At 38.5% G+C, this 12,859-nt stretch overlaps 1 protein-coding gene across 1 annotated transcript; it reads left to right on the forward strand.

The window, feature by feature from the left end:
* Window positions 688–8,116, forward strand: LOC8084762 (tRNA pseudouridine synthase A). Its single transcript, XM_002441919.2, has 11 exons — window positions 688–1,035; window positions 2,667–2,723; window positions 3,607–3,684; window positions 4,248–4,301; window positions 4,554–4,636; window positions 4,808–4,907; window positions 4,987–5,049; window positions 5,816–6,094; window positions 6,633–6,693; window positions 6,791–6,958; window positions 7,602–8,116. The coding sequence occupies exons 1-10, from the start codon at window positions 748–750 to the stop codon at window positions 6,889–6,891; spliced, it is 1,164 nt and encodes a 387-aa protein (XP_002441964.1). The 5' UTR covers window positions 688–747; the 3' UTR covers window positions 6,892–6,958; window positions 7,602–8,116.

Raw genomic sequence — 12,859 nt, forward strand, 5'->3', positions numbered from 1 at the left:
GCTTAACGAATAACAGAAACGTAACATGCGAATACGCCTTCAGCCACGGGTTGTGACATCGTGGTGCATCGCACTCCCCATGGTGCCCAGGATCATGTCCTCCTCCATGCCAGGGCGTGGAGGCGGCTGCTGGCGGGATCTGCGGAGCCGAGAAGCCGCGTGGAATGGGGCGGAGTCGAGGAGTCGCGTGGCTGGGGTTCCGCGCCTAAAGATGCGGAGGTTGACACACTCAATCTAGACTGTTCGATTTGAGTGAGTAAGGAGAGAGAAGTCTTAGAAGTAAATCTGCGCCGTTTATTTTAAAGGTGTGATTTTTTTGGGTACATTTTTCTTGGTGGATGGATGAGAGCCTTCTCAGTGGGGTACACTTTTTAGGTGGCTTTAGCAAAGAAATAGTTGGTGAATTAATAGGGTAGACTAGTACTCAATCCATCCAAATTATAAGTCGTTTGACATTTTTAATATCAAGTTTGACCACTCGTCTTATTCAAAGTTTTGTACAAAATATCATCTTTTTTTATTGTGTATTGGTTTATTAATAAAAGTTCTTCAAGAATGACTTAAATTTGACTATATTTACACAAATTTTCTGAATAAGACGAGTGGTCAAACTTGGAGTAAAAAAAGTCAAAAGAATGAAGTATTTTTCTCTCCTAATAAAGCCGTAGGCTCAAATCACTTCTTGTTGCCGGTCTCCCAGACCCCTACCAAAACCTCGCTTCCTCTCCCCCGCATGCCACAGTCGCCATGAGCGACAGCAACCCCGCCGCCGCCGCCTCAAGCAAGCGACCCTGTGACCCCTCCCTCGACGACCCCACGCCGTCGGCCAAGCTGCAGCGGTCCTCCGAGCCGTCAGACCCAACGCCGGCGGTGAAACCGAACGGCGGCGCGGAGACGGGAGAGGAGAGCGAGGTGATGGCCGGCGCACGGAACCCTAGGGCGCAGAGGTACCTGGTCGCCGTGGAGTACATTGGCACCCGCTTCTCCGGCTCCCAGCAGCAGCCCAACCAGCGCACCGTCGTCGGCGTCCTCGAGGTAAGGCGCTTGCTAATCTGAGATGTAAGATCAAAAGTAGTAGCCCAAGATGTTAGTGTAGTGCAAATGCAAATTCTGAAAATTAGTTTTGCTGAAACGCTGATGCCCTTGAGTTGCTAGAGAGAGCCTTGAAGATAATGGGATAATAGATAATTGCAGGGACAGGGTGAATATCTGGTCTGAATGTCTTGGATGTGACCTAGCTACCTTGTTTGGATGGCACTGGAGGAATTACTGCTTTAGCTATGGTTGTGAGTTGTGATAGTTCTGTATGAATTGGTTACTGAATTAGAGGCTGCAAATGTTTTCGATCCATTCCTTAATATCAGGTGGTTCATGCCCTGTGTAGATATGTTGTTGAAAGTTGAAACATCCATTTTATATTTTGTTAACTCAGGGCATCTAATTTAATTTTGTTGTGGGGCATGAAAAATGGTTCCAAGGCTTTTTCCTGTCACTTGTAAACTGGTAGCTGATCAGTACAAATGACCACGTGCTTCCTGTTCCCAAAGGCTTTTTATGCCCTCCCTTGTCACCCTTTACTGGCCCATCTACATGATTAAGATTATGTAGCTGATTATTACCATGATCATGCTATCCATGCTAGCAAAGATTTCAAAACATGCCTTTTTTATTGTGTGTGTGTGTCTATGCCTATATCCTTCCAAGATCAGTGTGTTTAATCCTCACCCTTTTACTGAAGTAGTGAACATATAATCCCCAGTTATCCCCACCCTGGATAAGTCTTTAGACTTCTACACTTGAATGCACAAAACATGAAGTTACAGAAATTGGAGTTAAAGCCACTTGATGCTGAGATTTCTTCAATTTGGAGATGGCTAACCTTGTGGGTTTTTAGTTTTTACATGTTTAAAATTTAGATGTAGTAATAGGAAAATTTGTGACATTTGAACTATTTTTTTGCTCATATGATCTGATGCTTTAGGACAATTGGCTGATGATAGTTGAGCTTAGTGATCGACCTAGGATTAGCGGGAATCATAATCAGAATGCACGTAAGGTAAACGAATTCCTAGTTTCTGGTGCTTGGTCAGTAAACTGGGTGGAAGAATGCTGTAGATTTGTGGCTCCCTAACAGATTGGGAAAATTGCAAGGTTAGATAGTCAGAAGGTATAAAAAGAGTAACTGCTCTCCAGTCGACAACTTTCTTACAGCTCATTTGATTCCATGGATTAAAATGGTCTGCCTCAATTAGATGCTGTGCCCTCTGCCTTCCACAAATCTCCAGGGGAAACTAGAGAACAAACAGTTTTTAGGGATACATTAGGATCAGTGCTATTGTTTTCTGTTAGTCGTCCCATGTCATCACATTGGCCTACAAAAGCAGTGAGGCTTCTGTGTATACATCACACGGTATTGCAGCTGTAATACTAAAACACAATGCCTGCCACTACCAATCCACTAATATGTTAGCAGCAAGCCTTCTATTGGTTTTTTAGTGTCACCATCATTATCACCATCACCTGCAAGTCTGCAACATAGTTAATCATAAACTATTGCCTCTTTGTCAACTACTTAGTATTTATATAGCGTTTACTTAGTTGTAGAGGCTAGGGAGTGGATGTTAGATCTAGCTAACAGTTTATCCTTTTTCTTTCTATTATTTCAGGAGGCATTTCACAGATTTATTGGGCAGCCAGTTTCGATATTCTGTTCTAGCCGAACGGTATGAGAACTTGCTTTAATGCAAATGTGTATATATTTAGTGCCTTCTAGGTTAGCATGTATCTTTGCCTTCTAGGTTAGTATCAGAACTTCCTTTAATGCAAATGCGAAGGCAAAAAATTTTTTAATGGCCTTCTATCTTGTTTACATTTTTGCTTTGAACTTACGATGCTTTACTATATCCGTTCTGAGATGTCCTAGAATACCTGCTTTAATATTTATTTTGTCAACAAAATGTTGTCCTAGCATACGGACTACCAGCCACAAATGCGTATATTTGTAAAATCTAAAATGTAATGATACTAGCAGATTCATCAAAAGTACATCTGCATTATTATATTTTCAAAATCATAGCTAAACTACCAACGTAACCAACCACAAATGCATATATTTGTAAAATGGAATGATACTAGCAGATTCATCAAAAGTACATCTGCATTATTATATTTTCAAAATCACAAATGCTCAAAGGTGTGGGATGGAGACTATGCTGGTGTCCAAACAATAAGTAAAAGAGAAAGGAGGTGGTATTCGAATAAGCGTCAAATATGGAGTTAGGATTGAATCTTGCATGACATGCTATACGAGGCTTTATTTATCTACTCCTTAGTTCCAAACATACTTTGCTGTGTAGGAAGAGTTCATCAGATCATTGCCGTGGTCTGAGGCCTGATTAGTTGTTTTACTGATCTGTGATGCATACTTTTTTTTTTCAGTACTTTATTCTTGTAATGGTTACACTTCTCTGGACTCTGGGGATCTATTTTAATTTGTTTAATATCCTTTGCTTTTATTCAGGCTACTTTATCCTTGTACTGGTCACACTTCTCTGGATTCTGGAGATCTATTTTAATGTGTTTATAATGTCCTTTGCTTTTGTTCAGGATGCAGGTGTTCATGCTTTATCAAATGTTTGTCATGTTGATGTGGAGCGGATAAGTAAAAGGAAGCCTGGTGAAGTTGTCTGTACACAAAACCCATTCTTTTTTTCTTAACACTGATTACCCACCAGGCCTTATTTCATTTTTGATCTCTGCATGTTAAGTATATGTATAATAATTGTTGTTGTGCCTGATTTACATCTTCTATGTTTTCCAAAATAGAACCTTACAAGCAATAGAATTACATTTTCTTCTGACCTTGACTCCAAATCGCCTACTTTGTCCGTTCCAAATTGTAGGTCACTTTAGCTTTGTCCTAGGTGCTTCTCCAACTTCAAATTTAACCAGGTTTAAAGAAAAACTTGTTTGAGCTTATATTTCTATATGAAATGTATTGATAGTGCTTCTCCAACTTTAGCTTTGTCCTAGGTGCTTCTCCAACTTCAAAGTATATGTATTGATAGTGCACTTATTTGAGATGTTAATATGTTTTTCTAAAAACTTGTTCAGTTAGAGGCGTTTAACTTAGAACAAAGCTATAGTGACCTATAATTTGGAACAGAGGAAGTAAATAGAAATATGTTTTCTAGAACAGCAGTACCTCTTATAACTTCTACTACTGATTAGCTTTTCCCTTTTTGCAGTTAACACCTCATGAGCCTGGAGTTGTAAAACGTGCTGTGAACCACTTTCTACTGGTAAGTTTTGGACTAAATGAAGTGAATCTATCACTCATGGAAAACAAAATGAAAAATTTGCATTGAAGGTTTTCTTTTCATTTTGGTTGGATTGATCTGTTTTACTGAGTTGAATAAACACAAATTTCTTTACTTTTTCTTGAACAAGAAAAAAGTGTTGCTGATTAAATTTGATTTGCCTAGGTTTCCATATTTGCTATAATTGGTGTCCTGCTGTTTATATTTATGCATTCCACTTTTTTGTCCTTGCAGAAGAATGAAGGTGACATAATGGTGACTGATGTTCGCTGTGTTGCACCAGATTTTCATGCTAGATACAAAGCTCTAGAACGCACGTAGGTCGCAGAGTATATAATACAATATGAGCATGTTTAAAATTAATCTTGTTCATATACTAATTTAAGTCTTGTGTCCAGTATTTATAAATGGCTTGCAGCTTTAAAATACGTACTAAAATGCTGAAATGCTGAAATGTTCATACTACATGTTTACTCATTTTTTTGAAGATATCACTATCGCTTGCTTTCTGGACCTGAATCAACATCTGTCTTTGAGACAAACTCTGCTTGGCATATATCTGAAGATTTGGATATTCAGGCAATGAAGGTGAAGTCTGTAGCTGTATTTTACTTGTTTGCTGATGTAAAATTGTGCTGCTGTTTTACTGATGGTATCTCTTCTTCAGAAAGCATGCAGCATACTTGTTGGCCATCATGATTTCAGTTCATTTCGAGCAGCTGGATGTCAGGTGATATTTACTTCTTAACTATTGTGAATCATCAGGTTTCTGAAGTGCACGGAGTTCATAAAGAAGTGCATCGTAGAACAAGGCACATTTTTATCCCTTTATCATGATGTTTAGGACTTCTGGTACACTGCAACCACATTGATAAACCAAATGGGTTGGTCAGATTACAAAGTTGTGAAGTACACTTTTCTTAAAATTTCCTTTATAGAAGTTACTTTTTCAATAACATAATTTATGTTTGCCTTTTTTTGGTTGCGTCTCAAAAGGACAAATGAAGTCTTTTGAAAATCAAAGTTGCTTGGTAGCCGATGGGATAGGGCCTAGGTGGGCTAAGGTGGCAAAGAAACTAGACGGAAGGGTGTTGCCTAGCACAGATGCACCTGTGCAGCCATTTTTTAAGCTAGTGCAGATTTTGTGTCCAGGGGTGTGGGCATCCCCATTAGTGAATAAATCATGCACACATATCTGCAACAATTCAGTTCCAAATTCATTCTACATGTCAAGAAACAAAATAGACATACATGATTTTTTGGGGGTGGTGTGTGTGTGTGTTTTGGGGGGGGGGGGGGGGGAGATATTGCAACATGTTGGATTAACTATTTGTTGGTTAAAGCGGTTGCCCAAACCCCAGGACACCAATGAATTATGCTTTTAAACAATATAACAGAATGAAAAATCTAAACTACACCTCTTGTTTCCACAAGTGCTCTTGGGTTATAACACTGTTTGCTTGCCATTGATGTCTCTTAATAACTATTGCTTGCAGGCAAACTCTCCGATGCGAACTCTGGATGAACTTAGCGTTACAGAAGTATTCCCTTTCATGTTTTTTCCTTCAAGTGTAGAAAGATCACAGTTGGAATCATCAAATGGTTCTCTTGTTTATTCAAGGACACCAGACATAGAATCTTCTGGGAAAGGATCTGATCTTTGCTGTACCAGCAGTGTGAAATCAGAACTCGAGAATGGAGAAGACTTTGGAAAGAGATCAAGGCACCGCTGCTTTGTTGTTACTGCAAGGGCACGGTCTTTTCTTTACCATCAGGTTAATTTGTTTTTTGAACGTCATAGATTTCTTAGTTACTCTTGGCATGTTTGTTCTTGATTTGTAGAGTGTTAATTAACACCAAACTCGTGATTTGTGCTGGTGTATATTGATTACAAGTACTCTTATTCTCTACCTGATGTGATGCTCAGTTTATCTACTTTCTTCATCATTGTTTATATATGCATTTTGTTAGAAGCAAAGGCGGAAATATTAATAAGATCTCTAGTGGATATTGGGTCAAATTCTGATCTCTCTGTTATGTCCTAGTAATTGAGGATCTCCAAGTTGCATCTGAAGTTCGTCACATCTTATCTATGTATAGTTAAATGTGATGGTTTTTGTATTTGATGAGTGCCTTTAGAGTAAAATGCATTGAGATCACTTTTACCATTTGTGTTGGGAGCCACACTTTCTTTATTTTATGACTTGATGGATGCTGCTGTTACAGTATCCACATGGGAAGCTGTATGCTCTATCCATTTGTTATTACTATTATGCTTTTGTGGCTAGTTCTCTGATGCCCTATTTGACACAGGTAAGGTTGATGGTCGGTCTTCTAAAATCTGTTGGAACGGGAGATCTAACAACTGCAGATGGTCGGCTTTTATGTTCTTCAACTTCTCTGAATACCTTTTTTTTGCTTCATGTTTGATGATGGTGCATTGAAGTGAATATTTATTACATTTAATGCAGTTGAGAGAATTCTTGATGCAAAGACGGTGACTGCTGCACCCCGTATGGCACCTGCTTATGGTCTGTACCTTGCTAACGTGAAATATGATCTGAATGCTTGAAGGCAAGTTTTATCTAGTGGCTTCTGTTGATGGGCCTCCAGGTTTTGTCAGCTGTTGGCTATCAAAGGTATACCTGAATCCAATTTATGAATAGTGCACCTCAGTGACTACAACTTTGAAGATCTGTACCAGGCCAAATAAGACATCCAAACATGTCAAGAATGATGTATCATTATACACCTTATCGTAATCTTTAATTTTACAGTAGTTTGATCAGGAATTGTATGCTGCCACTTGCCAAAGCTTTCAGTTGCCTGTTCTGTCCATTGAAGCTTGCATGGTGATTGAATATTTTGTCCGCCAGCAAAATAGTTGGCTTCATTCTCTTCTTAATATAATGATGATATGTGGTGTTTGAGAGAAAAAAAATAGCTGGCTTCATTCTAGTTAAGTTCAACTATCCAGTCTTTAAACTTCAGTTGGATTCACCTGATTACTTTGGGGTAGGTAGTGTTGAACTGAGAGGTGCAAAATTTTATTTCTTCTTGGTTTTCTCATGATTACCTGGTTCTAGGTATATAAGTAGCCAAATGTGCAGAGTGCAGTATTGAAAGTACCCTTTTCTGTTCCTTAATAAATTCTCATGACTGCAATAGAACTTTCTTCAAGGACTCGAGAACAACTTTTCTTCTAGTTTTCTTGCTAGCTAGCTAGAGTTCTCTTGTGTTAAGCCATGTATAGAAACTGATGCATTTTGTCCATCTCCACAGGATTAGGTTCAATCTTCATGAATCCGGAAGTTCGCAATCAGAAAAGCAAATGCTTTATTCTCGTCAGTTTCTGTTGTGAATTCAGTTGATCAAATCTCAGTGACATGAACCTTCTTTACAAGATTATACTAGGCAGGCTTTATCTTACGGCATTTTCTTACTGGAGGATAGGATCCATTTTTCTGCCATTTAGATTATACTAGGCAGGCTTTTATCACTACTCTTAGAATGAGAGGCTGGGATTGACCAGGACCTGTTCTCTGGGAACTTCCGCCTCTAGCCAATCCACTTATTCAGTATAGTTTGGGTATGAATGGTAATCTCTAGACATTTTCAGAACTTAACACAGCTTAGCTAATAATCGCACATTCCAACAATTCCTAGTCCTGTGTTCTATCTGTTATATTGGTGATGATGGAATTACAACTGATTACACGTATATCCATTATGCCTTCCAATTGATGTGATCTGCTAGAGTTCATGAATCACCTACCTTTGTGTGTATTGGCTGAAAACACTATTACTGGTCTCTTCAATTCTGTGCTTCCCTTTGTGATCTGGTCCGTTGTATACTTGTATGTAAGATGTAATGTGCGAGTTCCGAGCCACTATGGTCTGCACTCTGCAGATCTATATGATGCGGAGCTGCTTAAAGGAGTCTGCTAAGAAAAGAGGGCACAAGGGCAGATCTCATGGTGATGGCCCATCAGTCCATCACCATCTTTGCTGAGAATCTATCAGGTTTCTTTCCGCCATTTACACAGAACCTGTGCTTTCGGGTTGACAAGCGTGTCACGTCCTTAGTTCGTATCTGGATCACGGAGGGATTGCCCCCATTCGTCTAGCTGACACGTTGGTTATCCTCGGGCTTTTCATTCTGCCCATCAGGGAAGGTGTATTGCTAGTAAGGCTAGACGAAAAACTCTAATTCGTTAGCTTGTTCGACTTGCTTGTTAATAGCTCGGCTCGAGCTTGACTCGTTTTATAATGAGCTAGCTCGACTTATAATAAGCCAGCTTGAATTAGCTCATGAGCTGCTTACGAGCTATAACGAGCCAGTCAATTATCATGCTAACAACTAAAATTGGCTTGGCTATATGTCCATATATTTTTTAGTTTCGTGAATCCTAACTTTATCCTTCAATGGATGATGCTTAAACTGTATGAGTATGACTATTATGTAGTTACAGTCGTGATCGTAGTGGGCTGGCTAGACAAAACTCTAGTTTGTTTGCTAAATTGTTAAAGCTGTAAGTACTTTGTTTAGTTTATTTTAAGTATACATGTGATGTATTTGTTGCTCAATTGCTTTTATAAATTTATAATCTCTATGTACTGTGTTTTTATGATTTGGCTCGCGAGCCAAATGAGCTTGCTCGAGCTCACTAACGAGCCGAGCCGAGCCAGCCTTCTAGCTCGTTTGTATAACGAGTTATAACGAGTCGAGCCATAAAGAACGGAGCTATAATGAGCTGAGCCACTAACGAGCGGAGCTAGCTCGATATCTACCCCTAATTGCTACACGTCAACTGTCTCATACATTGCCAAGTGTCCAAGTAAATTTTTTGCTGATGCAGAGGAAAGAGAGAGGAGAGAGAAAAAGGGATCATTGTTTTGTAAAACAGCCACCTCATGAACTAAAATTTAGGATTATAAGAGAACTAGTCTACCATTGTATGATTTGTTATTAAGCTGTCTTAAAATTATGTGGCACTACATGACATCACCTACGAGGTAAGACCGATATACTTACCCTTACACGTGTTGCCGTGGCTTGAGCCTAATTTGGTTTAACGTGGCCCGTCTGAGTTTGGGAATGGCCCAATTCGAAGGGTTGATTTTGCGTTGATGGAGCATCACCGCTGATCCGCTATTCCATGGCCGCTGCGATCTGGACCGGAAGGACGGGATGTGTCTCACGATGCTGCTTTTTTTTTTTTTGACAATTCTCACGTCGCTGATTATATATATATACTATATATATATATATATATACGGAAGCAGTGGGATGTTTTTTTAACGACTATGAAGATACGTATGCAAACCTACTTCTATGAGAGGTATCTCGTTGTCGAGAGAGACATTGTCTACCACTGAAAGCATATAGCCATTAAATTATAGAACAAAAATTGCGAGCACCTATGCCAAGTTAAAGACTTAACCAAGGTGAGTAGATTCCACCATGAGAAACCCAACCAGCTGATCTATGATCAGTTCACGAAGTAATGGGATGTTAGAAATAAGATAAATGACCGGAAAAAAGCAATGACATGTCTAGAAATTGTACATTCAGGCCTTGTTTAGTTCTATTTTTTTTTGCAAAATGGACAATGTAACACTTTCATTTGTATTTGACAAATATTGTCCAATTATGGACTAACTAGGCTCAAAAGATTTCTCGCAAATTACAGACAACTGTGCAATTGTTATTATTTTTTATCTATATTTAATGCTCCATGCATGCGCCGCAAGATTCGATGTGACGGAAAATCTGAAACTTTTTGCAAATTTTTTTGGAACTAGTCAAGGCCTCAGTCCTCTTGCTGTTGCTGACAAGTGAGATTGGTAAAGAACCAAAGGAGAAGCATCCATCAAACTTGCCGGCCTCAAGATGCAAATGGATGTGCAAGGCTTACTAAAAGTTGACTCTGATGGTGTGTTTTGTGCAAGATGCAAAGGGTGGTCTGGGGCTTCGTGACCAGGGTCCAGGGACCATGCCGGTTGCCGGGATGTGGTCTTGGCAGGGGCTACCAGATTATCCAAGGTCTATGATGCAGTGATGGCGGAGGCAGTGGCTTGCTTAATGGCGCTAGAGTCAGCTTCAACAAATGACATTTCACGGGTGCAGCTGGAAACCGATTCTGCACTTCTGAAGAAGGCAGCAGTTCGGTCCTCGGAGATGAACCTGGCTACGGAGGGTAAGCTTTTTTTAGTGATATTCGCTCCCTTGATTTGTGAAAAGTAGTTCTTTGAATGTTTTTTCATTCCTACGAAATCGTGTAACTTGTCTGCATACGAGATGGCAGTTTAGGTTTGAGTTGGTACCCGGATCATCTCAGAGTTTAGAAGAATCCTCTCCCAGAGTTGGTGTTTAGGTATGAAAAGTAGTTCTTTGATTTTGTTTAGTTCACAGAAATTTTGGGTTCGGCTACTGTAACACTTTCGTTTGTATTTGATAATTATTGTCTAACTATGGACTAACCAGGCTCCAAATATTCGTTTCACAAATTATAGATAAATTATACAATTAATTATTTTTTATCTATATTTAATATTCTATGCATGCGTTCAAAAATTCGGTTGATGGGAAATATTAAAATTTTTTAGAAACTAAACGAGGCCTAAGCTTTGTGTTGCTCGCGATGCCGTTGAGCATTTTTTTTTTGGTTTTAAAAAAACAGAGGATGAAAAAAATCCCCGCCCAGAGTTTGTTAATGAAAGGCCCTAGAGCCTATCGTGAATTATTAAAAAAAAAAATAATTAAAAAAAAAAGGACATGACGAGCCTCCTCCGCAAGCCCACAAGCGGCAGCTGAGTATGCGGATGTGCACGGCAGCGGCCCGCAAGGCCGCAAGAGGCACCTGAAACCTGCATAGGCGTGGTCGAGTTCCCTATCGAAAGAAAATAAAAACAAACAAGAACAAAATTTGTGCTGCCTATATTTTCGATAAAATATTGATTATTTTAATCCAAAAAGGATAAATATTTTTATAGTACCATCTATTAAATTAATTTTTCAGAAGCTAGCCTTTTTTGCTGCCACAAGACAGGGTGTGAGAAATAATTAAATATATGTTCATGCATTAATTTATCTGTACAAATGGTAGGTACCCCATGGCGTAAAAAAATTTGGTTTATGAAAACTTAATTCACCACATGCCATTATTAAAATATTAGTTTTTAAGCTAAAAATATATTGGTTTTCCTGGCACAAGAAATTAAAGCAGCAAGCATAGAACTGAGGTTATATCTTCAATCAACTATATTTGTCCTTCCCAAATCAATTAATCTTTCTATAATAATAAATAGTTAAGTACAATTTCTTTGAAACAACACAAAAACACAGTGGCTCATAACATCAATTTCAATCCAAGTTCATGGGAGGTAGATTTTTATTGTTCACACTGGACAAGATTTTCGAGCATCAGATATATACAAGGTCAAAGAGCACTAGAGCAGTTTGATAAATCAATAATGAATAGGAGAGCAATCATAATGATATGCAAGACATCACTATTTGCTCCTAAAATACAATGGTTAGGGAATGTGTGAAAACAACGGCTAACCACGAAACTGATCACTTTACATGCAGACGGTCATAGATTTACCGCCTATGTACTGACGGTTTACCAATGCTATATATGTTCTAAAACAGTGGTTTGTTTTATGTTAAATTCATATATAAACACCTAGTCAATAACATGATTAAAGTTACCCAGCAAATTTGACATATGAATGTGCCTTTGAAAATTAAGATTTTTCATTGGTCCTTAAAAAAAGAAGGTAATACTTACAAAAGCCAACATAGCTATAAGAGACTAGCATTAGTTAGTAAGACTTGTTATTTCGCAGCAAATCTGAAACTACCCTGACTTGTTATTTGATTATCATTATGCCATTTTCTTTGGCGTGTCGTGTTTGTTTTGTTTGGCATCAAACCACCAAGAAACAGCAACCATTTTTCAAAAAATTGGTCAGAACTAGGGGTTGCAAACATAATTATCTTTTATTGACTAGGGTTGCCCCCTTTTTCTCAGAAATATGGATCATAAGAAACAACATGGTCTTTGATGAAAGACACCCGGAAACTTTTTTGTATGTTCTTTTTAGGGAGATACACTAGCCATAATTTTTTACTCTATTGTTATGCTCGGATGAAGGCAAAGAATGGAATATTGACGCTTGCAGGCTACTAGAATTAAGAGCCATGTAGTTGTTTAGTTACCATCTTCCACTTTAGTTATGAACCTATAATAAGTTTAAATTCTAGGTGTGTTGTTGTAATAGGTTTGGGGTGATGCTTTTTCTTCTTATAAGAAAACTGAAGCAAAATTTTCTATTATCTAAAAAACTATAGTGATGATAATAATGATTTTTTAACAATATGTAGCACATCCCTCAATTATTTTTAGATTATAATAGAAAGAGATATATGGGAAGCCATTCCTTTTAGGCGACAATGGTGCTTTTTTTAACCTACCCCTTATTATCCACCACTTTCATTCTTCTCATTCCCACGACATGCTGTTCTTTTTGGT

This window comes from Sorghum bicolor, chromosome 8 (assembly GCF_000003195.3).
Source record: "Sorghum bicolor cultivar BTx623 chromosome 8, Sorghum_bicolor_NCBIv3, whole genome shotgun sequence".
NCBI lineage: Eukaryota > Viridiplantae > Streptophyta > Magnoliopsida > Poales > Poaceae > Sorghum > Sorghum bicolor.

What these genes read in the sequence shown, in the direction of transcription:
- LOC8084762 (XM_002441919.2), top strand. Translation starts at nt 748, where the DNA reads ATGAGCGACAGCAACCCCGCCGCCGCCGCCTCAAGCAAGCGACCCTGT. An exon ending in TACAAAGCTCTAGAACGCAC is followed by an intron (nt 4,637 to 4,807) that starts GTAGGTCGCAGA and finishes ATTTTTTTGAAG; the next exon opens with ATATCACTATCGCTTGCTTT. An exon ending in GGTCTTTTCTTTACCATCAG is followed by an intron (nt 6,095 to 6,632) that starts GTTAATTTGTTT and finishes TATTTGACACAG; the next exon opens with GTAAGGTTGATGGTCGGTCT.